The sequence below is a fragment of the Dryas octopetala genome, chromosome 1 (genome assembly GCF_963921425.1).
Source record: "Dryas octopetala chromosome 1, drDryOcto1.1, whole genome shotgun sequence".
NCBI classification, from domain to species: domain Eukaryota; kingdom Viridiplantae; phylum Streptophyta; class Magnoliopsida; order Rosales; family Rosaceae; genus Dryas; species Dryas octopetala.
The window spans coordinates 5,628,641-5,650,626 of NC_141366.1; the positions used below are offsets into that span (position 1 = coordinate 5,628,641).

Below are 21,986 nucleotides of genomic sequence, written 5' to 3' on the forward strand. Positions count from 1 at the left end.
AACATTATAAATTCTATTCGAAAGTTATTCATTATTAATTGTTAGTTTCTTAAAACATATTCTATCATTAATTTTTTTTATACAATATTCTAATAGTACAACTGTACAAGTAATCCTTATATGTGAAATATTAATTTCTTTCTAATATTATTAAGACGATGCTGAATAACTTAAAATAATTTTAATTAAATAATTATTAAAATTTAAAAACAAATAATTGGCCTGGCCTGGCCTGGCCCGGCCCGGCCCGCACAAATCCGACATGACCCATTATGGTACTGGCTATAAGCTGGGCTGAGCTTAAAATATAAAATAATTGAGTTGAATTGGCCTGTCTAATTATTAAATAGATTTGCCCAAATACAGCACGAATGGACCCATTTTAAACATGCCCTTGTACATCTCTAAAAGCATAAAAAATGTACCAAATTCTCCACAATTGAATCAGATTCCTAATTGGCTATTTGCCCTAACAAAGGAAAACGAACCGTTTCAATCAGGCACTTTGTACACAACAGGTCCGGGGGTTCAGGTTGAACTGGCCTGCGCGCCTTGTACTGGCTGCCAAGCTCTGAAACTCAACGCTTGCAGTGGAAAATCAAGAACTACACAATATAGCCAAAAAACGCAACAGGCAAGAACCTCAACAATGTCACAGTTCTGGAGACCAGGAGCCGAGAAGCCTCGCTTGGTTGACGACGAAGAGGGGGGCGTCCTATTCTTCACTTCCTCTTCTGGGCATGCAAATATTGAGAGGCAGAGGCAGAGGCTACCTGTGTTCAGGTACCGCACCGCCCTTCTCTATTTGGTGGAGACTCACGCAACTACCATTGTAGTTGGCGAAACGGGTAGCGGCAAAACCACTCAAATTCCTCAGGTTCGCTTCTTTTGCTGTGTGCTCAAATGGGTCTGTTTGTTTCTCGGGAAAAAAACAAGAATGTGTTTCAGTTCCTTTAAACAACCCAAATAAGTCTTCAATCATACTTGTTGGTTTTGAAATGGGAATTTCTCTGAATTGGATTAATATTAATGAATTGATTTGAATTCAATGTTTATTGTTGTCTACTGAAATTGCAGTACCTCAAAGAAGCAGGTTGGGCTGATGGTGGTCGTCTAATAGCGTGCACCCAGCCAAGAAGACTGGCTGTCCAGGTGAATTATTGGTTTTAGCTAGTGCTTTATGTGCCATTCATTAAGCAAGCGATATTACTTGTATACTATGTTTCTTTAATGAAATATTATAGACTAATTTTGATCGCTTAAATTGATAGCTGATCTTATTGGTTTCATTTGACTAATACATATTTGTTTTTTACAAATAAATGGTGGTACTGTTCTGCAGGCAGTTGCTTCAAGGGTGGCTGAAGAAATGGGGGTCAAGGTTGGAGAGGAAGTTGGCTACACTATTCGATTTGAAGATTTTACAAGTACAGTGAGATCCATTTATTCATTATTTTAATCTTGAACTTTCTCTTATTGGATTATCTTTTCCCTTCCATAAGGGCATATCTATCTGCAAATGCTGATGTATGCATTGGCATACCATAGTATCATTTGGAAAATTCTAGTCTATATGAACGAATATCTTTATACAATGTCATTGATGTGTTTGTTTGTAGTTTCATGTCATGAATGATGGTTTTCTTGTTCTGGCAGCACAGGGTGTAACTATGGTAAAGTTTTTGACTGATGGTGTGCTACTCAGGGAAATGATGGATGATCCTCTCTTAACTAAGTATAGGTACTAGCTATGATTTTAGTAAGTTTTGTACTGCTTTCCTCTTTTTTGAATCATACCATCTACCTCTATTTACTTCCCAACTTTCAAGAAACCTAGAACCCATTCTGTTTTAAACCAAATGTGCCTTTGAATAATGAGATATGATGTGCTTTCTTGTTGTTTTTCTGGCATGCAAAATAAACTTGCATGCCTTTTGACATCGACAGGTAGTGGTTTGTCCACAATTGACTGGGATTCTTTCTTTGATTTATGGAGAGGGGGGAATTATGATATGCATGAAAAAAATTATTATTGTCACTCCGTTAACCTTTATTTCTGCACTTCCTTTTTTCCCCTCAATATCTTATTATGTAATCTTGTCACAGTGTCATAATGGTAGATGAGGCTCATGAAAGGTCTATCTCAACTGACATTTTATTGGGTCTCCTGAAAAAGGTATCAGCTTTATTATCATATTATTGATGGTACAAAAACAAAAAGAGTTTGTTTCTTTTTTCTTTTCTTTTGGGGTTCATGAGTTTGTTTCTTTTTTCTTTTCTTTTGGGGTTCATATTATAAATCTGCTGAAGCCTAAAATTCTAGATCCAACGACGCCGACCTGAGCTGCGTTTGATTATCTCATCTGCCACAATACAAGCAAAATCAATGTCTGCTTTCTTTCAACCCAGGTTTGTTTTTAGCATCTTGATCACAGTTTGTTTTTTCTTTTTCTTTTGTTCTTTGGGTTACTAACTTTTTATTAACAATGCTTGTGGTTACCATAGATTTCCGTGAAAATTTATACTCACGGAACAAGGATTGTAATCACTGCCCTGCAAAATTGGCAAACTTGTGTGCACTGTTCTTTTCAGTAAAACGTCTATTCATTTGTGTTTTCACTGTTAAACCAGCAAACGGCGTCGCAGACCGGAAGCAGAGGAGGTTGGACCAATTATGGAGCCTGCAGTCCTATCAGTTGAGGTAAGTAACACTAAAACAATTGTTCCCTCTCTCTCTCTCATCTCATCTCATCTCAGAAGACAACTTCATTTGTGTGGAAAAGAAGTTTTTGGGTTACACTGTGCTGTCTGTTTGGCATAAGATAATCAAGGCATCAGTAAATCTTCTTAATTTTCAGGGTAGAGGGTTTAATGTACAGATTCATTTCATGGAGGAACCTGTCTCTGACTATCTTCGGGCTGCTGTTTCAACGGTATTATTGATTCATGAACAGGTAGCTCATATTTGGATGACACTATTGTGCTTGGTTTTCCTTCTACTTTTATATCATGTATAAACATCCTGCAAGCCTACATGCGTATATTTTCAGTTCTACCAGTTATGCGAACCTTACTGGTTTTATTGTGTAGGAACCAACAGGAGATATTCTGGTATTTCTTACAGGTCAAGATGACATTGATGCTGCTGTCCAGCTGCTTACTGAAGAAGCTCAAAACCGTGGAAAGAACTCATCAGGTGCAGACGACGTAGCAGCTTTACCAATACTAACAGAAATTATTTATTTTGACAATCCAAGTTCCAAATTATTGCAACATGGAAGAGTATTATGCATATGTTCATGCTATTATTCTATGTGTGTGCATGGTGTGTTCTTGCATTGGGGACTAAAGAGTCCATTTCTGGTTTTGAATTTAGAGAAATTTTTTTTTTTTTCCCTGAGTGACGTAAAAGATTTATCACATAGCTAATCCGACTTTTCTCTAGTTCAATAAATATAGCAATTATTTTGTTGTTTAGGGCTGAAATTTTTTCTTACAGTAGAAATTTCGAGATTGTACTATATGCGTTAAATTTTTATTGTTAATATCTTCATGTTTTAGGATTGATGCTTTTGCCTCTCTACTCGGGACTTCCACGTGGTGAGCAGGTTTGTTATACTTTGTGTGTACCTGGGTGAACTATTCTTGCTGGCTTGGGATTCAAATTCAAAAGCTGATTTCGGAGTCTGTTTTCTGTTTTTTAGGAGCTGGTGTTCACTCCTACTCCTAGAGGGAAGAGGAAAGTAGTGATATCGACCAATATAGCAGAGACTTCAATAACTTTGGAGGTAACACCTCTGCTATTTAGAGTAATATCCGTAATACTTGAGTTTGCATTTTGAATCAATAAGGCATTGTATCATCATCTAGCCATATTCCATTGATTGGTACAGGGCATTGTCTATGTTGTTGACAGTGGGTTCTCAAAGCAGCGATTCTACAACCCGGTATTTCATTCTCTCTCTCTCTCTCTCTCTCTCACACACACACACACACACACACACACACATTTATTAAACTGAGTATGCTCATTGCTTATGTATTCTAGCTACATAAGTAGCCTTCCCATCATTTTCATCAGTAAATTCAGATTGATATACTATATATCTCCACCTAGTGTATTCATTTTTATGTATAAGAGTTATTAAACAATTTCATGATTGATCTTGAAAATGTATGAACTGAAAGTATTGTAGTTATTTTAGGATAACTTAATTTGTTGTACTATTGAGGGCCTATTAGATTCAATTTATTATATGTTGGGACCTTTTATTTTATTTTATTTTTAAAATTTTGTACTTTGTTTGTTTTTATATGAATCTTTGAACTTATGATTCTTGTTAATATTGAAGGCAATAATTTCGGTCTAACAATACCTTTTAGTTTAATGCACATCTGACTGTCTTCTTTTTTTGTGCACTTCTGTATGTACATTACATAGATATCAGATATTGAAAATCTGGTAGTGGCACCAATATCCAAGGCATCTGCTAGACAAAGGACCGGTAGGGCTGGAAGAGTTCGGCCTGGGAAATGTTACAGGTCTGCAATTCTTTGTGCTCTTTTACTTCACTTTTTGTTGCCTGAACTGGTGGCATATTTTATGTGGAAAAAAAAATATATATATATATAACATCAATAAGTTTGAGGATACAATAAATGGTAAGGAACGCCACAATTAATTATCAGAAAAGGTATAATGTTGTTAAAAGAGAATAGAAAAATCACTTGGGAATTTAAGGACTCTTCATCAAACAATGTAACTACAAGATTATTATATAGGTTGATAAAGATATATCCAATAAGAAGTTATTTATGTATCAGAATAAGTTCTGATAAGAAGTATTATGTTAGATGCCTTATATACTAATGGCCACAGCTCTTCACACTAATTCTGAGTTCAAGAAAAATTACTTGTTTTCCTTTATTTTTCTGTGGCTGCAACCAGGCTATATACAGAAGAGTATTTTGTTAAGGAAATGTCTGCTGAGGGGATTCCAGAAATACAAAGATCAAATCTCGTTTCCTGTGTGATTCAGGTTTGCTATTATGTTGCAATGCAATGCTTTCCATGGGACCATTAGTTGTAAGGAGAAATTTTACAGGATAGCCACTAGGAACATAACTTCGGACTACCATTATCAAATAAATCAATTTTTCCATGAGCATCCCATGCCTTCTTTATCATCAATAACATTGTATATCCTTTCAGAAAAATATATCTGTATATTTGCCTGCAGACTTTCTGACTATTTGTATGCAATAATTTGATGAGTAATAATTAACTATGAACTGAGATATTTTTCTAGCATGTAGATGCTAATAATTGTGCTCTTACTTTCTAGTTGAAAGCCTTGGGAATAGATAATATCTTGGGCTTTGATTGGCCAGCATCTCCATCCCCCGAAGCAATGGTTCGAGCGCTTGAAGTGCTTTATTCACTTGGTGTCCTAGATGATGATGCCAAACTTACTTCACCAACTGGATTTCAAGTTGCTGAGATTCCATTAGTATGTTGCAAATGCAATGTGTTATCATCGTTCTGTATTTCTGACCTGTATCTATTCCCTTGAGTATTTATGTTTTTCTTATCCTCTACGAAAATATGTGGTTGATTTTGGACTACAATCCTTGTGTTCTGCAATACATTTTCAGTTTGTTGCGTATGTCAGAATGAGTGAATGCACTAATAGGTTTTCTGGAGCTAACCCCTTTCTCGTAAACAATTTTTTCTTTTAAAAGCAGTTGTGAAAATGCTTTCCTGTTGTGTCGATATGTCATTTTTCTCTTTTGAAATTCTTCATGTTCTTTAACATTTATGCTTCTACTTTATCATCATGTTTATAGAAATTAGACTCATTTGTTTAATTTTAATGCTTTGCAGGATCCAATGATCTCAAAAATGATCTTATCTTCAGGTCAACTGGAGTGTTCGGAAGAGATAATTACTATTGCTGCCATTCTCTCAATTCAAGTAAATCCTATTAATTCTCTTACCATTATAACATGTTTTGTGGAAAAATGCAACTTGAAAAGAAATCTTCCATTGAGTAGTTCACAATTAAGATGTTGTCCTGCAGTCTATCTGGGTTTCTGGTAGGGGATCACAGAAGGAACTGGATGAAGCCAGGTTGAAATTTGCTGCTGCTGAGGTATTGGATTGAATTTTCAAAGGATTTGCATAAGTTAATAAGTTCGACCAATTTAGCAGCATCTTTACATCAAGGTTTTATCCTTGTTGATATTTTACATTGTTGATATTTTACATTGAATCACTACTTTTGTACTAGTAGCTAGTCATCTGGTAAGAATGGATGCCTTTCTTAGGCCTCCAAATTGTCAAACCAGGTCTGCATTGAACCCAATTGTTTTCCTGGTTTTTGCAGCCCTACTCTTTTTGGTGATGGATTTTTTTTTCTGAATATTTCCAATCCTATTCACTTCTGTTTGAAAATTGGCCCAAATTATGGTTGTAAACTACTCCAAGTTGATTCCACTTCTTCCATAATCATAGTTGCCATAAAATGTCCGCTTGATGTTTTGGCTTGATACGTACCTATGTGCAGTCTTGTTTGATTTTCTTGATTCCATGCAGGGTGACCACGTGAGTTTCCTAAATGTCTACAAAGGGTTTCTCCAGTCTGGTAAATCTTCGCAGTGGTGTCATAAGAACTTTGTAAACTACCAGGCCATGGTGTGTATCAGTATTTAGCTTCTTTAATCAATTTAACAGATGGTGTCTTTCCACCTTATTTTTTTTAAGTGTGTTGTAATTGTTGTGTAGAAAAAGGTTATTGAAATTAGAGAACAACTCAGAAGAACAGCTCAGAGATTAGGCATTTTCTTGAAATCTTGCGACGGAGACATGGTGGTAAGTTTGTGCCATCCCTCCTATGAGACTTTTCATCTCTCAGATATAAAATAGTATCCCACTTTTCTTCTTTAACCATCCTCAGAAAACATATAAATGGTTCCTTTGAACATGCCAACTAGAAGAAATCAAGGAGGACCGATCCATTTTCTTTCGGGTCATCATTTCTAGAATGTGCTCTTTCAAGAAACTGTGGAAGCTTTTCTCTTTTGGAGTGGATAAAAATGATCATATATTTTTGTTGTATTTTGAATGCTATGACTCTTTGCATCTTGCAGGTAGTGAGAAAGGCAATTACTTATGGGTTTTTTGCTAATGCATGTCGTTTACAAGTGAGTAATTTCCTTGTTACTTCTGCATTAATGCTTTGTTTCTTTCAGTTTTATGAATTTGAATCATCTTATTTCCGGTTAAGATGATAAGTTCATCTTGTTTTCCTTTATTAGGGAAACTTCTTTCATTTATGCTCACAGTGACTTGTGTGAAATTTTTTCACTATGTTTTTATTGATTTGTTTCCTTGTCTGAAGGCATCGAGTCATGGTGGGGAGTACAAGACTCTTAGAGGTTCTCAAGAAGTTTATATTCACCCTTCATCTGTGTTATTCAGGTTAGTAAAGAGAATTTGACTTTTATAAGTGACTAAAAAATTTCTGAGATATTGTTTTGAGCCTTAAACAATCTTAATCCTTGTGAATTCATTGTGTTGCAGAGTTAATCCCAAGTGGGTGCTATACCATTCTCTTGTCTCAACTGACAAGCAATACATGCGGAATGTGATTTCCATAGATCCTTCTTGGCTCACAGAGGCAGCTCCACATTTTTACCAACACCAGCGACCCAATTCAATGCTTCACTAAGCTCTGCCTTCAGCATCGTTGTTGTTATAGGTAATATACGCGGAACAAAGACGAAAGCAATCACCATGGCCTTGATAACTTGGATTCTGGACTTTTTTTTAGGGTACTCAGATTACTTTTCGTGTAAATATATCAATTAAAATCTTGAGAAATATCGATGAGATTTTTACCATTTAATGTTTGTCTTTATTCACTTTATTTTGGCCCCCTCCACATAAAATATGCTTTATGTTCATTAACTATAAATTTTATTATTATAATTTATCCAAACAATTTATGCAACCTTGTGCAAATCCTAAAATTTTTGTGTTTTATAGAGTTTCATTCTTTCTTCCAATATCTCACTCATTGACTAATGGATTAGGTTGAATTTGAGTGGGTCAGATATAGTTATCTCAATTGCATTGTCAGGTTTTATTCTTTTTTCATCTTTAAATTATTATTTTTTGGGGCAGAAAATATACTTTTCGTTATAGACAATATCTCAATATTACAAGAAGAGTGTAAGACATGAAAAACAACCATGAAAGCCCACCTCATACCACTAGCAAATATCGATTTGTGCTTGTCCTACCTGTTCAATTATCACATGTGCCGTAACATCTTTAATTATTTAAAATACAAAATCAACGGTGATGTAGGCACAAGAATTTCTGCCTAAAGCTTCATTCAACCCTTAATTATCTGTAGTGGTCAAAAAAAAAAAAAAAAACCCTTAATTATCTGCATGTCTTCATGGGCATTTGGGCGGCTACTTGGTCCTCGTTGCTTGGTTTGACCATACTCTGTCGTAGATTATTTCAATTATTAGTCTGGACCTTTTGCCATTCCATGGAATTCAAACTATAAGGCAAGCCCGGATTTGGATCTTTAACGTTTAACCTTCTTTTTTCTTTAAAAAGAAAAAAGAAAAAAGAAATTTGGCTATAAAAAAGCTCTGTACGGTGAGTTATCCAGATTCCACAGATTCCAGATGATAATAATACTAATAGAGTAATAGGATAATGAAAGAGACGTGTAAATATTAAAGTATACAACTCAGCGCTGAATCTTTATAATGGCGTAAAAGTTGAAATTATTGGGTGTGACTGTAATACCATGTGCCATGATGATATGATATTACTAATTTATTCAAATTATAACATGTGTATAATAATTAATTTCTAAAATCATAAAATTTAGGAAAAATCTTAAAATTTAAGAAAAAACTCTTAAAATTGTCCACATGTTATGATTTTAATAAATTAGTAACACTACATCGTTATTGTATGTTAAGTAATATTACGTCACGTATAATAATTTTTCTTAAAAGTCATAGGTTGATATTCTATTAGCTTATTGAATATTGGTATTCACACGTTAGCATGTTTTACTCTCCTCTGACAAAATGCTTGCTTTGCTCCATCTCCTCAGGGTTCAATTTAATATATATGTCAGTTTCAAATGTTCACTATTAAATACAGTGCTTCACTTATACTATTTCAAAGCTCTGAGGCTGCTGGGCTTAGAAAATACTGGCAACTAAAATTCAATGGCTATTCAATGATTTCCACTCTTGTGCCCCTATCCCATTATTTCATTATTAATTTCAACAGTATGCAATATTTGTGGAGCAAGTATAGAGGGAATAGATTCAGTCAAATAAGCCAAATGAGTTAGTAGCTTGCTGTCATAGTGCAATCTGCTGCCTTGTTCCATTAATCGACTAGCTTTTATTTGTTCCTACTTGTTCATATTCTTGGGGAGGAAAAGACGGGATAGCTAATGTCACAACTTGCATGACTTTTGTCCATTTTAAACCCCAACTTGCATGATTTTGCTCATTTAAACCTTCACATTTGTCAATTTGTCAAAACAAAAACCTTCACATTTGTCAAATTGCTTCTCAGTACTTCATTGCCAGCTTCTCATTCTCATTTTTGCACCCACAAGCTGATTAATTTCTCTGGATATGTCAAGAACAGCTTTGTTCATCATTTTTCTGGTCCTCCAATCACTCCATTTGGGAAGCAGCCGGTCTGTTAAAGACTCTAATCTTATATCAGATGGCATAGACAAAATAAGTCAATCTTCATTCCTGGAAGTGCTGAATCTTAAAGCAGATACTGTGACTTGTGAACCCACTTATGGCTTCTTGCCTTGTGCAACATCATTGTGGGGGCTGCTTTTCTTGATCATAGTTTATGAGGTCTTGCTGTCCCTTGCAGATCAGTACGTTTCAAGAGGGTCTGACCTGTTCTTTGAATTTTTTGGGACCGGTATCTTTGGTGCTAGTGTTTTCCACATGCTCCGCACAATACCACAAGTGGCATTGGTACTCGGTAAGCTCTCCTTTCCAGCTGCTTCTTAGCAGATATATGTTTATCAGATATGGTGCATAGATCTTCATTCATATCTTCCTACAGAGTAATCCCTGTAACCATGTATGAGACATTTCATTTAGAAGGGACTTCCTCTATTGGCATTCATGATATAGGTTGGTTGTGTGGGCTTTTCATTCAATATGCAGTACAACTTACAGATGATTGGTGAGATAACTAGATGTAAGTAATCAACTGTTGAGGTAGCAATAGAATATTTTATAAATTCATGTCTTCCATTTCCTAGTTTCATAAATTACAAAATGACCATTTGCAATGGTTACCTATTGTAGTTAATTGTTCTTTAGACTGTTCTTCAGTTGTTTTAATGTATGATCAGATCAATAGAGACTATTTTATTCAATGTCAGCTAGGTTTTTTATTTCTTCCTGGTAAATCTTATTCTGGATACAATAAAGGAAAAGGAGTAGTTCTTTGAATTGAACTATATACAGTCTATTCATCACAAGGTGACAAGATTAGGTATACTGCCTCTCATTCCAATTCCAGACCATGTTACCATATCAACAAAAACATAGATAAAGAGTAGGTAGAAAGAAGAGAGAGTATTAAAAAAAAAAAGTCAATTTAATTGGTGATGACCATTAAACATAATCTCCCTAGATTATTAAGAATCTAGCCTCCTTTAAAAAAATAAAGTAAAATAAATTCTTGTACTGGGAGTCTGGGATGTGTATTTGCATAGTAATTGCTTTACCATTTTGAAGGGATGTTTTGAAGTCATAATTCTTTGGTTTTAATGAAATACGAATAGATGAATGTGATATGTCTTGTAATTAATTCCTTACATAAATTCATACTTCTTTCTTTTCCAGTGACTGGAGTTACAGGAACTACAGACACTGCACAGGCAATGGCAGAAATGAGCATGGGCCTACTTGCAGGGTCAGCAATCATGCTTCTTACACTAGTTTGGGGTTCTGTTGTTGCTTTTGGCAGCCATGACCTCTCCAAGTCTCCAACTTCATCAAATCCAGGAAATAAGAACTTCTTCAGTTTAACTGGTTTACTTCTTCTCTTATCTTCACAAGCACTACACAATACATTCAGAGAGAGAGAGAGAGGCCTACAAAGTAATAATTTTGATCTGTGAGTACTATATGTGCTTAATTTACATTTTACAGGGTATGGTGTAACAACTGATGTTGAAACCAGCTATACTGCAAGAATCATGATGGTGTCAATGATCCCCTTTCTTGTTCTTCAGCTGGGGAAAATCCTCAATTCAGCTTCAGCAATTCGAATCGTGATCTTAGTTTCTCTGCTTATTACATTTGCATTCCTTGTGATTTACTGCACCTATCAGGTAACACAAAATTCGAGTAGAGCACTGATTATCAGAATATGCCTGCCAATGATTAGATATATTCATGGAAAGATTCATTTTTTATTTTTGTGTATGAAAAGATGACATACCATACTGCATATATTAGAATTCAAAGAATACTTTTGAATATTTAAGCAAAGATGAGCTTTGTAGAAGTTGAAATATGAGAATCAAGTCAGGATATTTGTAGTCATGCACTATGGATGATCTGTGTGATAAGCAGTACTATAATTTGCAGCTACTATTGTGCACTTTTTAACAAAAAAAAAAAAACAAAAAAATGCAGGTAATTCAACCATGGATTCAGGATAGAAGGCTTGAATATTTGATGCGTAAATATGTACAGAAAAACCTATTACCGAGTCTTCTCACTGCAGGCAGCAACCCTAATGTATCCACTATAGAACAGTAAGTTCCAGGTTCTATGTTTAGTTTACTCTATCTGAATTGTTGAATTGCCATGATCTCATTGTTTAGTCATTTCCTGATTCTGTTTGCAGGTTGTTTCATAAAATTGACAAGAATAATAATGCATACATATCAGCAGATGAACTGAGAGCATTGATCCTAGGAATACAGATAGAAGAAGTAGGTTTGGATGACAATGATTACGTGGAAAAGGTGATGGAGGACTTCGATATCTCTGGTGATTCTCAAATAGCTAAGGCAGAGTTTGTTAAAGGATTCTCAAAATGGATTATTCCAGCTGAGCCCTCTGCCAATGGTCAAGGTCATGAACATAAATGGTTTCCTAGCAACAATGTCAAGGTATAAAATCAGCCCTGGAAGGACTAAATTCCAATGCTAAGAAAAACTACATCATGATCATTAAATTGCACTTTGCAGAAAACTAAGGAAGAGCAGCAGAAACTGGTGCCTAAGAAAAAGAAGAGTAAGGGTGCTGATAAATCTTGGGTGAATCACATTAAGGCTGCTTATTTATTGATTCTAGGCACTGCCATTACGCTTGGGCTTGCAATGCCCCTCATGCAAACTGTCCAAGAATTCTCTACTGCTGCAAGCATCCCTTCATTCTTGGTCTCATATGTCTTGATACCCTTGGCTACAAACTACAGACAGGCACTGAGATCAATAACTTCTGCAAGAGAGAAGACAGAGAATGCCATCTCTTTAACACTTTCTGAGGTCTGTTTCTCTCTTCAACTCAAATCTTGTTGTAATCATCAAATATGCTTGCATGTCTGATATAATAACCATCTTACTCAAGGAAGCCTTGACGTATAGAACTGTGATCACTGATTAGTTACATACATGTAATGGTCCATCATGAAATTCCTCTATTTGTGCTTCTAGTGGGGTGTTTGAGTTCCTTTTGAACTGAATATTGATTCACATGGTGTTTGATGAGGTTCTAATGCTCTCTTTTATAGCAATTCCATATGTGTTTGATGTGAAAAACTAATATGGATTTTTATTCATCTATATCACCTATGAATATGATAGAAAGTTCAAGTTAAATTTTTAGCCATATATGATTATGAACAGCAACCTAGCTAAATGCTTATCTGACACTTGAAATGTTTTCTGCAGATTTATGGTGGGGTGTTCATGAGCAACATTATGGGTTTGACCATCTTCTTGTCACTTGTTTACATACGTAATTTATCATGGGACGTCTCTGCTGAAGTTTTGGTTGTTTTAATTATTTGCACAATGATGAGTCTTGCTGCAAGCTTAAGCAGAAAATTCCCATTTTGGACGAGTATTATAGCATACAGTTTGTACCCCATATCACTGCTGATGCTTTATGTTCTTACCAATGTTTTTGGATGGACTTAAGCCAGCAGTTTTGCGACCAATCCATTACAAATCTGTCAGATTTTGTCTTTAATTTTCTGAAATATAGATGAAAATGGTGTAAAATCAAACTACACTTGTGTACATTTTCTGCTTTATTTGAATTCCAAAAGAATCCATGCATTCTATAAGATAGTTGTTGATGCTGCCATATATTCAAGGTAGAAAGCAGGCCTTACCTGCCATATGTCATATGTGTTTTGGATGAAAGATGCAGCAGAAATGAGCCTTGGGAGAAATTATTCACTGTTGAAATGTCATTGCTTGGCTCATCAAAAAAAAAATATAGTCAGTTAATCAAATATTTGAATATAGATGTGTCATATTATAATTTAAACTTTATCTTAGAAGAGAATATATAGCTATTAGCCTATTAATGAGTAAATGATGAATTCAATATTTAATAGGAAACATTTTGTCATAGTAGAGATTAGTGATTAATCCAGCTTTATAAAAATCTAAAACCAACTGGTCCCGTAGCTCAGTTGGTTAGAGCGCTGGTCTTATGAGCCGGAGGTCGCGAGTTCGAGCCTCGCCGGGACCAGTTGCATGAGTTTTCATTTTCTTTGTTTTTTATTTTTATTTTTTATTATGAATCAAACGGTTCATAACTCTTATCACTCGGCCACAAGCAAAACTAATCAGGTCGGGAAGTACCATATCTCGGCACCACTGGTCCAATTCATACGCTAGGCCGCAATTCACCTGATCCTGCCACTATCCACAACAAATAATCAGGATGATTGGGAATTCATACACTTTTTTTAGTACATAAATATGGGCAATTCATACACTTTTTTTTTTTTTGGCCAGGAGGGCAATTCATACACTTTAATCACAAAAGATGTATTGATATGCTTACGTGCATACGTTGGATGTAGTTAGGTCACAAGGTCACAAAATGATGCTTTATATTGATATGCTTACGTGCATAATTGCATTATATAGTTTTTTAATCATTTGGGAACTTTTTTTTTTTTTTTTCCGAGTGAAAAAACATTTGGAATTCATTCAACCTTAACCTTGATTTTTCTTCTTTTGGTGTAACTTAAACTTGTTTACATATTCATGTGAAATGCCATCCTCATTTTTAATATTGAGCTATCAAAATCGATTAAAGCATGTTAAACCAGATTAGTAAACACATTGAAGCAAGGTGGTGGGTTTAATTGAAGAAACATAATCAGTAGAACTCTGCAAAGACAAGATTATAAATAGAAAGGCAGCCCGTTGACCAAAAAAAAAAGAAAGGCAGCCCATCTCCATCAGACAGTGACATTGGTTTGTTCTGCTGTCGTTGTAACCTACTTTTGTTGAATTCTGATCAAAACCTACCACCAAACAAATAAAATAACAACAACTATACCACACTCACACGCACACAAACACGTTAGCCTTCATATGAGTTGTCTTGTAGCTAGCGATGGTTGAGCCTGTGATTGGGGAGAGAGAAAAAAAGAAACAAAAAGAAAAGATTTGTATATGATATTATATGTTCTTGGCCAAAAAAAAAAAAAAGTATATGATATTATATGAGAAATATAAGATTTTTATTATTTGTATTATTCTTTTTTGGTGAGAAAAAGGCTGGTGATGGGCCATGGCAATCCATATTCCACCACACCCACCTTTTATTCTGTCCTACCTTCTCAGGGGCTTTGCTTCTTCCTTACTGCTTCTATTACAATTTCCCACAACCCTTTTTCCTCCAAAATCTTGAGCACCCATTTCCTAAAAAAAGAGTCTCTGCTGGGCTTCTCTAGTTGCTCTGGTATGCAACTCTTACCCAGATGCTGTTTTGTTTGGCTTTGCACTGCTTGCCTTCCTTTTTGATGTGATTTGGGATTTGCCCATTTGTGCATTTGGGGAGATATGGGTGGGATCTGGTTGCTAAATATATAAGGAGTTTTATACACAGCTGATTGGTATGGAAGTCAGTTTACAATGTTTGTGATAAAGTCTTTGAAATGTTGTATCTTGTATTAGACTCTGTGCCTATGTCTCTGCCTGTGTGTTTTCTTTTAATTGGTTTTGTTTGGTGAATATGCTGTACTGTTGGCCTATGTTGTCGTCAATAATTTGTTTTATTTTGATTCGTATCTGTTTGTTATTGGGTGCAGGATTTGTCTTTTCCATTACTCATTTACTTGTAAATCTTAGTGTAAGCTTAATATCTGGATAACTATACACTTCTGATTCCTTTTCAATAGGTAGTGTTTCCCCGATTCTAATATCATACAGCAGCCATTTGAGTTTTACTGACACTATTGGATTGGTTAATGAAGAAAAAGAAAAGAAAAATACCATTATTGTATGCTTAAAGTTAATTCATTGTTTGTTTGCATAATGCTGATGGTGGTCATATCTAACTGTCAGGGTTATGTTAAATTGGATAGGGACTCTTACTATCAGGAATGGGCTCTGGAGGTTGGTTTAAGGCATTAATCAGCTTAAAGAGAGCAAAGTATGGCAGTTCAAAACGAGTGAAGGTATAGAGCCTCCGAATTGTTATGCATGGTTTAGTTTTTGTTAAGTATTGTCATGCACTGCATTCAAAAATGTATAAGTTTACTCTACCTATCATTATTATATATTTTTTAATCTAAAATCAATTGCTGTTCGGAGTTTCCATCGTACATACTACTCAGTAAATAGTATTGGCTAAAAATCGAAATAAAGTGACTGCAGATTATCGTTTTTGCTTCAAGATTGAGAAGGAAATTGGGTTAGGAACTTTAGAGTCTTAAATGAAGTCCTTAGGTTTTAGGTTTCTAATTTATGGTATAACTATCTTGCAATTGCCCATCCAACACATACTGGAAGGTATTACATTTTCTGCTGCTGTCATAATATATGAGAGTCATATTACCATTTTACTTCAGGAACAAAAAGTTTTAAACTAAACTCAGTCATATAAGTGAATGAAAGGTTTATGATTTAATGGTAGGTTGCCATTAGAATGGAGGCTAGGAATTTATATGTGATATCTCAAGACTGATGTTGGTATTGAATTGCCATTTCTCATCCATCTTTACTTTTTCTGACAGGGGAAATCAAATGCCATAAAATTGAAAATTTGTGCAAATGGTACTAAAACTCTTGGATCCCTTGACTTGCCAATTGAGGATATAGCTGCAATTCGGATTCAAACTGCTTTCCGTGCATATGTGGTATGTTGAGTTACAGGTTATGTACACTAACGTCCCAAAATATAAATTTCAAGACTGGTTATGTTTGCTGGCAGATGTCCTTTGGGATTTTGTCTGGTTTTGCATTGTTCTTATTTAGTGAGAAGGCTTTATTTAATCAGAAATGAGGATTTGGCAATTAAGTTGAATGATATTTATTCATAGCAGTTTTGTCCTTCTATTCCTCAGATGAAAATTCAAACTGTTTTAAATTTAATGACCCTTCCATGCTAGATGAGGAGAAATATAGGCATTTATCATTTATGCATGAAAACAATTTTCTTTTGTGCTCGTTTTGTGTTCCTAAAATTTTCTTTCAACCACTGCAGGCTAGAAAAGCTTTACGTCGTTTGAAAGGGATTGTAAGATTGCAAATACTGACCAAAGCTTATCCTGTTATAAAGCAAGCTACAACTACATTGGGCTATCTTCATTCATGGAGCAGAATACAGGGTGAGATTAGAGCTCGCCGACTCTGTATGGTAACAGAAGGACGGATAAAACAGAAGAAATTAGAGCATCAACATAAACTTGAGGCAAAGCTTCATGACCTAGAGGTGAGACCACCATCTCCCATGTCTAAAAGCTGCCAGGCTTAAAATTTATGATAGGATTCAGCAAGTTTTGATGCTTTTGTGCCACAGAATCATCACCTCATTATCAGGCTCATATGCCAGTATTACTGCATTTATGGGCATGTTTATGGTTTCATACACTTCAAATTTCTTTACTTGTCTGAGTAATTCTTTAAACGGACAGGTGGAATGGTGTGGTGGCTCAGAAACAATGGATGAAATTCTTGCAAGGATATATCAAAGAGAGGAAGCAGCAGTTAAGCGTGAGAGGGCTATGGCATATGCCTTTTCTCATCAGGTATACTATTTTGTTTTATGTACTTTGTTCGTTGATTTGACCCTTGAATCAATCGAAAATGAAAACATATTTCCATGGTTTGTAGTGGAGGGCCAACTGTAGCCAGAGTCAAGGCTTGGGTAATTATGAGCTTGGTAAAGCTAATTGGGGTTGGAGCTGGAAGGAGCGCTGGATTGCTGCTCGCCCGTGGGAAAGCCGTGTGCAGTCACCTAGTCCAAAGAAAGTGCCGAGTAAGCAAGCTAGCAAGGTTGGTAAGAACATAAATTCACCAACGCTAAAAACTCCAATTTCAGTTAAACTCCCTTCACCAAATGGTAAGGGAACTACAAGGGCTCGGAGATTGTCTTACACAGCTGATGAAGAAAAACCAGTTGCATGTGCAGAGGGCATTAAAGCTGAAGAGGCAAACACTCAGAAATAAACATTGCCTAGTTGATTCTGAGCCAATGGTAGAAATTAAATAAGAATGTCTTCGTTATTTTATCAGTTCAAACTGCAGAAAAGTGAGAGGAGCCATTTTTTTCTGATACTTGTACATGGAGTGGTGTGGAAGTTATATGCTTGGGCGTGCAGTTAAGGATAATCGAACAGGACCTGGATTCGGGACTGACCAGAGCATCCTCTTATGATTTTTTCCCCTCCTTCACATTAATGTATATTATGAAAGAAAAAATATATATTTTATTTATGATGTAAATAGACAATTGATTTTGTTGGGGTTGATTGTACTGTGCTGTTGCGCACTGGTTGTTCTTTTTCAGATTTTCCATCAGTATGCTGAAATGATTTATGCTGCTGCTAGCGTTGATCTTTGAAATGCTGTGTTTCCATCATTCTTTTCTCTAAATTGTTTGACTATTGAAGTCACTATCAAGGTCCTTGCTTTTCTTTTCTTGTTTTGGAGTAATACTAGGTGATTTAGCACTATCTTCATTAGCTCAGAGTACCACTTTTGACTCTCTTCATAAGCTCAGAGTTCGACTACTTTTGCTCTCTTCCTTTGTGGAATTAAAACAAAAACAAAAGAAGAGTTCTTTCGGCTTATATAATTCCACCAAATTAATAGAATTGCACTAAAGGCCAAAAGAAGGGTCAGTAAATCGAAGTCCAGGTTTTATTGCTAAGCACGTCGGTGGGTACCATCTAAAGCGTCAGAAGGCTAGTATATGTGCATTAAGCTCTTCGTCCTTCACCTACAAAAGAGGATAGGATGAATAATTCTTGTCTGGTTGTCAATCTGTAGTCTAGCTATACTATGAAAATGGAAAATTGGAAAATACAGTTGTTTAGACTGAGAGATTGGTTTCATATTTTAAGATAGCTCTCACTGTTAGTGACTTTTCATGGTCTAATAATTGCACCTTTTTTTTCTCTTGTTTTTGCAGGACTAGGTTGTTGCCTCGGTGGCCCTTCCATACCCAAGTTCCAGGTTCCAATTTCAATACAGAGATAGGGTGCTACAGAGTACAAATCTTAAAGAACCAAGGTAGCGAACAGTTCAGACACCTATGAACTACCCCTAAGCCCAAGTTACTAATCAAAACCAGCCAACCACCAGAACCATATTCGTTTGCTCTCTCATTGAAGTTGTTATGTTAATTACCATTGCCATCAATGTAATCTTAATTAAACTGCTATAAAAACAGTGACTGAAATTGTTGAGAATATAAAAATCTTAACTCGGGTGTTCTAAGCTTTACATCTCAATATAAAAGTTTGGTCTCTTTTATCTGTTGCTAATTGATTTTGGATTGAAATTTGAATACCCCAACTTTAACGACATGACAGATCGGATGGCTGGTCCACGTGATAAAGGCTTTCAAAGAAATGAGGCTACGTCCGATATGACCTAGCAAAAGTAATTACTAAAAACAATTAATGATACCTTGTACCACACCACACCATATGAATTGCTATACCTACTGAGCTTGTGTACGTATGTGTGCAAGCTTTTTCTTGCAGCTATTCATCAAAGTTGTTGATGGAGTACACAGACAGTCAGATTAAGAAAACATGAGCTGCGCGCCTTGTCAATCAAAGACTGGCAGACTTATGAACCATCACGTCTAGAACTTTAATGTACTCCCCCACTTGAAAATGAATTACACGACAGGGTACTTTTATTTACCAGTGTTTGATTGTGAATGCATGCAAGTAACACAGGGTTGATGCCGAAAGATTAGAAAACACAAACCCAAATTTGAATAAGCATATTAACAATATAAAGGAATCAGAAAAATATATAACTTCAAGTAAATAAATAAAACTGAAAATTAGTTTGTGGAGTGATACCAGGTGAAATTAAGATATTGACCCCCAAAGTTTCCAAATTGGTTCAAGAAATTGAATGGTCCAAGAATCCACCTGAGGCAAGTCCTGTGTTGGAATAGACGGGGAAGTTGGCGAATGAGTGTTGTGAGCAAGCAAACTAGTTTTGGCTGAGAAATGGGTATTGCAGTGTTACAGCTGGTGAGGAGTTGAAAGTGTAACCCTCTCCTCCATCGCCTGTGTTATAATTCCAAGCCATCAATCTTTGAAACCAGCCCATCTCCATGGCATTGGGGTCTGATAAACTGGAGACAGAATTGAGGGCTTCTTCAGCATAGTTCACTGGACTTAAATGGTGGGGATCAGCAAGAACTGGTTCCTTGAAGCACTGAAGTGAGTGTGTGGCTGCATCCTTTGAAAAACTGCTCACATTGTTCATGGGGTTGTCTTTGGAATGCTGCTGAAGCTGATGCATGCTCTGTTCTCCAAGCTCCTGCTCTGTCTGTTGAGCAGGTGGTTCAGCAAGTGCTTCAATGGCTGCTTTGGCCTTCTCAATGAGCCAATCAATGGCCTTACTTGGTCGGTCACAGCCAAGGCGGTCTTGGATGTCATAGAACTGTATGGCAGTTGTAGCTGAAAGCCGGAATCTCCGGTCTCTAGGACCTTTGGAACTGTAGACCTTGCTGTGCCGGTCTTTTCGCGAAATGGACCGGACAATGTGGCCTCCCTGAACTTTTACAATCTTCCCATACCTCGCATTGTCGATGGCCTGTTGTTTAGATGCCACTTTTGGAGAAGACACCATGTAAGAGCTTTTCCCAGAGGACTTTGCTTGGTGGGTGTCTAATATTTTGCCCTTTAATGGTTCTTGAACTTGATCTTCACTTTCTTCTTCCCCATTCTTTGGTCCTGTTTGTTGTAACATTTGCAGGTGCAGACTGTCTTGTAGTTGGGTCATCATCAGATTCTCTCTTTCCATTTCTTTCAAGTTAATGGAAGATATAGTGGTGCAAATAGTCTGGCAAAATAACTATAATAAAAGTCTTATACAAGCAACATGTACATGAACAACAAGAGCCAGGACAAAAGCTATGAATAAGCAATTAAGCATAGCATTAATGAAGAAAAAGCAGTGATTTTTTCTTCCGCTCCTTGTATCAAACAGGAAGTGGCGCCAACTCTAGTTTTGCTTTCTAGCTTGCTAGCTTGATGCCACTGCCACTGTCACTCTCTGTTTGTACACTGTGTGCATAGTTTTGGAAAAGCTGTTGACAAGTAAAACCCAATAGTGCGATGTGCTTGGAGCTAAGATAGTAAGATTCCTCAAACGAAAGGGACACCCTCAATCATATATGTTGGTTAGAGTCCTGGTTTTCTTGGGAGGGGCTCATGTACATTGTACTAATCATGTAAGCTATGTTGCCCTCAACAGCTAACTAGTCAGCTAGACTTTACCTTTCAATGGGACCCTACTAGGCTTTGGGGGCATCATTACAAACTTCAAACTTTTTGAAATATGTATGAAAGATTGATTGATTAGATTAATTTTCAATTCTTATTTGAATATGTAGTTCGGATTGAGTCTGTATAGCCCAAGACAATTTTATAATAAGAAGAACATATAATGCCAATTATGCACCCATAATGAAGCATTGAAGGTAATAATTTATGAAGAGGAAGCTCTTTTAATGAAAGTGAAAACAACAAATATTTCCGTACGGTTTTCCCACTATGCAATGTTTGCATGTTGCGCTGAAATCTTGTACCAATGAACGCATGCGCAGCTGCAGAAGAGTCGCAGTTATGTTATGGAAAAGAAGTTGGTACGTACTGCCTTACATGTTCACGCTTTAGGAAGACGGTATATGGCATGTGGGCGGAGCCCACTTCAATTATTGCTCTTTACTCGCGCAACTTTAACTCTTAGGCCTTACATTTCAATACTGTCCAACGGTCCAACCCAACCCAACCCAATTGCAACTTACAATTAACCTTTATTTTCAGTTGAATCCCAACTAGGTTGATAATCGATGGTGAGAGAATATGGGGAATTAAAATAAGATTTTAATTTTTGGATGTGACGGACTCATCTTTTTCTTTTAAACATAAAATAATACTAATTAGCTATGAATTCACTGATAATTTTTTTTAACATTGTTGAAGGAAATTTTAAGATTAATAGTAAAACTTTTATGTATGTATCCATACATTGTCTCTATATCTCTATTACCTCACATAATAATAATATAACAAGTGATAATAGAGATAGACACATAAATATATACAACAAATGCACACATAAATGCATACATAAATGCATACAATAAATGCATACATTCTGGATAAGTTAATTTTTTTCCAAATATTCAAACATCATTTTTCACAAATAAGAGGTTTCAAG

At 36.0% G+C, this 21,986-nt stretch overlaps 4 protein-coding genes and 1 non-coding gene across 9 annotated transcripts; 4 read left to right on the top strand and 1 right to left on the bottom strand.

Moving 5' to 3' along the window:
* Positions 1–454: 454 nt before the first annotated feature.
* Positions 455–7,928, top strand: LOC147296907 (RNA helicase family protein). Of its 2 annotated transcripts, XM_086241833.1 has the most exons (22): positions 455–877; positions 1,078–1,152; positions 1,343–1,427; positions 1,657–1,741; positions 2,107–2,176; positions 2,324–2,409; positions 2,632–2,701; positions 2,859–2,954; positions 3,091–3,196; positions 3,562–3,608; positions 3,705–3,788; positions 3,894–3,947; positions 4,442–4,542; positions 4,949–5,039; positions 5,346–5,510; positions 5,885–5,974; positions 6,081–6,152; positions 6,596–6,694; positions 6,785–6,871; positions 7,150–7,203; positions 7,401–7,480; positions 7,583–7,928. In XM_086241833.1, exons 1-22 carry the CDS (start codon positions 650–652, stop codon positions 7,728–7,730), a joined length of 2,073 nt encoding a protein of 690 aa, XP_086097959.1. In that variant the 5' UTR covers positions 455–649; the 3' UTR covers positions 7,731–7,928. The 2 variants fall into 2 exon arrangements, with proteins under 2 accessions (XP_086097959.1, XP_086097968.1); XM_086241842.1 differs by lacking the exon at positions 455–877 and having other exon boundaries at positions 1,098–1,152; positions 1,662–1,741.
* A 1,671-nt stretch (positions 7,929–9,599) lies between these two features.
* On the top strand, positions 9,600–13,359 carry LOC147296908 (sodium/calcium exchanger NCL1-like). The gene is made up of 7 exons (XM_086229532.1): positions 9,600–10,051; positions 10,927–11,115; positions 11,236–11,417; positions 11,725–11,846; positions 11,939–12,206; positions 12,285–12,584; positions 12,990–13,359. Exons 1-7 carry the CDS (start codon positions 9,682–9,684, stop codon positions 13,236–13,238), a joined length of 1,680 nt encoding a protein of 559 aa, XP_086085658.1. The 5' UTR covers positions 9,600–9,681; the 3' UTR covers positions 13,239–13,359.
* A 367-nt stretch (positions 13,360–13,726) lies between these two features.
* Positions 13,727–13,800, top strand: TRNAI-UAU (transfer RNA isoleucine (anticodon UAU)). The gene has a single exon. It is a non-coding gene; the product is annotated as a tRNA-Ile (tRNA).
* A 1,071-nt stretch (positions 13,801–14,871) lies between these two features.
* On the top strand, positions 14,872–18,134 carry IQD9 (IQ-domain 9). Of its 4 annotated transcripts, none has more exons than XM_086244959.1 (6): positions 14,872–15,027; positions 15,653–15,745; positions 16,304–16,426; positions 16,774–17,001; positions 17,204–17,317; positions 17,403–18,134. In XM_086244959.1, the coding sequence occupies exons 2-6, from the start codon at positions 15,671–15,673 to the stop codon at positions 17,736–17,738; spliced, it is 876 nt and encodes a 291-aa protein (XP_086101085.1). In that variant the 5' UTR covers positions 14,872–15,027; positions 15,653–15,670; the 3' UTR covers positions 17,739–18,134. The 4 variants fall into 4 exon arrangements, with proteins under 4 accessions (XP_086101085.1, XP_086101073.1, XP_086101078.1 ...); XM_086244947.1 differs by having other exon boundaries at positions 14,873–15,027; positions 15,633–15,745; XM_086244952.1 differs by having other exon boundaries at positions 14,886–15,181; positions 15,633–15,745.
* A 1,611-nt stretch (positions 18,135–19,745) lies between these two features.
* LOC147296911 (uncharacterized) lies at positions 19,746–20,543 on the bottom strand. Its single transcript, XM_086229819.1, has one exon. It carries the CDS (start codon positions 20,541–20,543, stop codon positions 19,746–19,748), a length of 798 nt encoding a protein of 265 aa, XP_086085945.1.
* Positions 20,544–21,986: the final 1,443 nt, after the last annotated feature.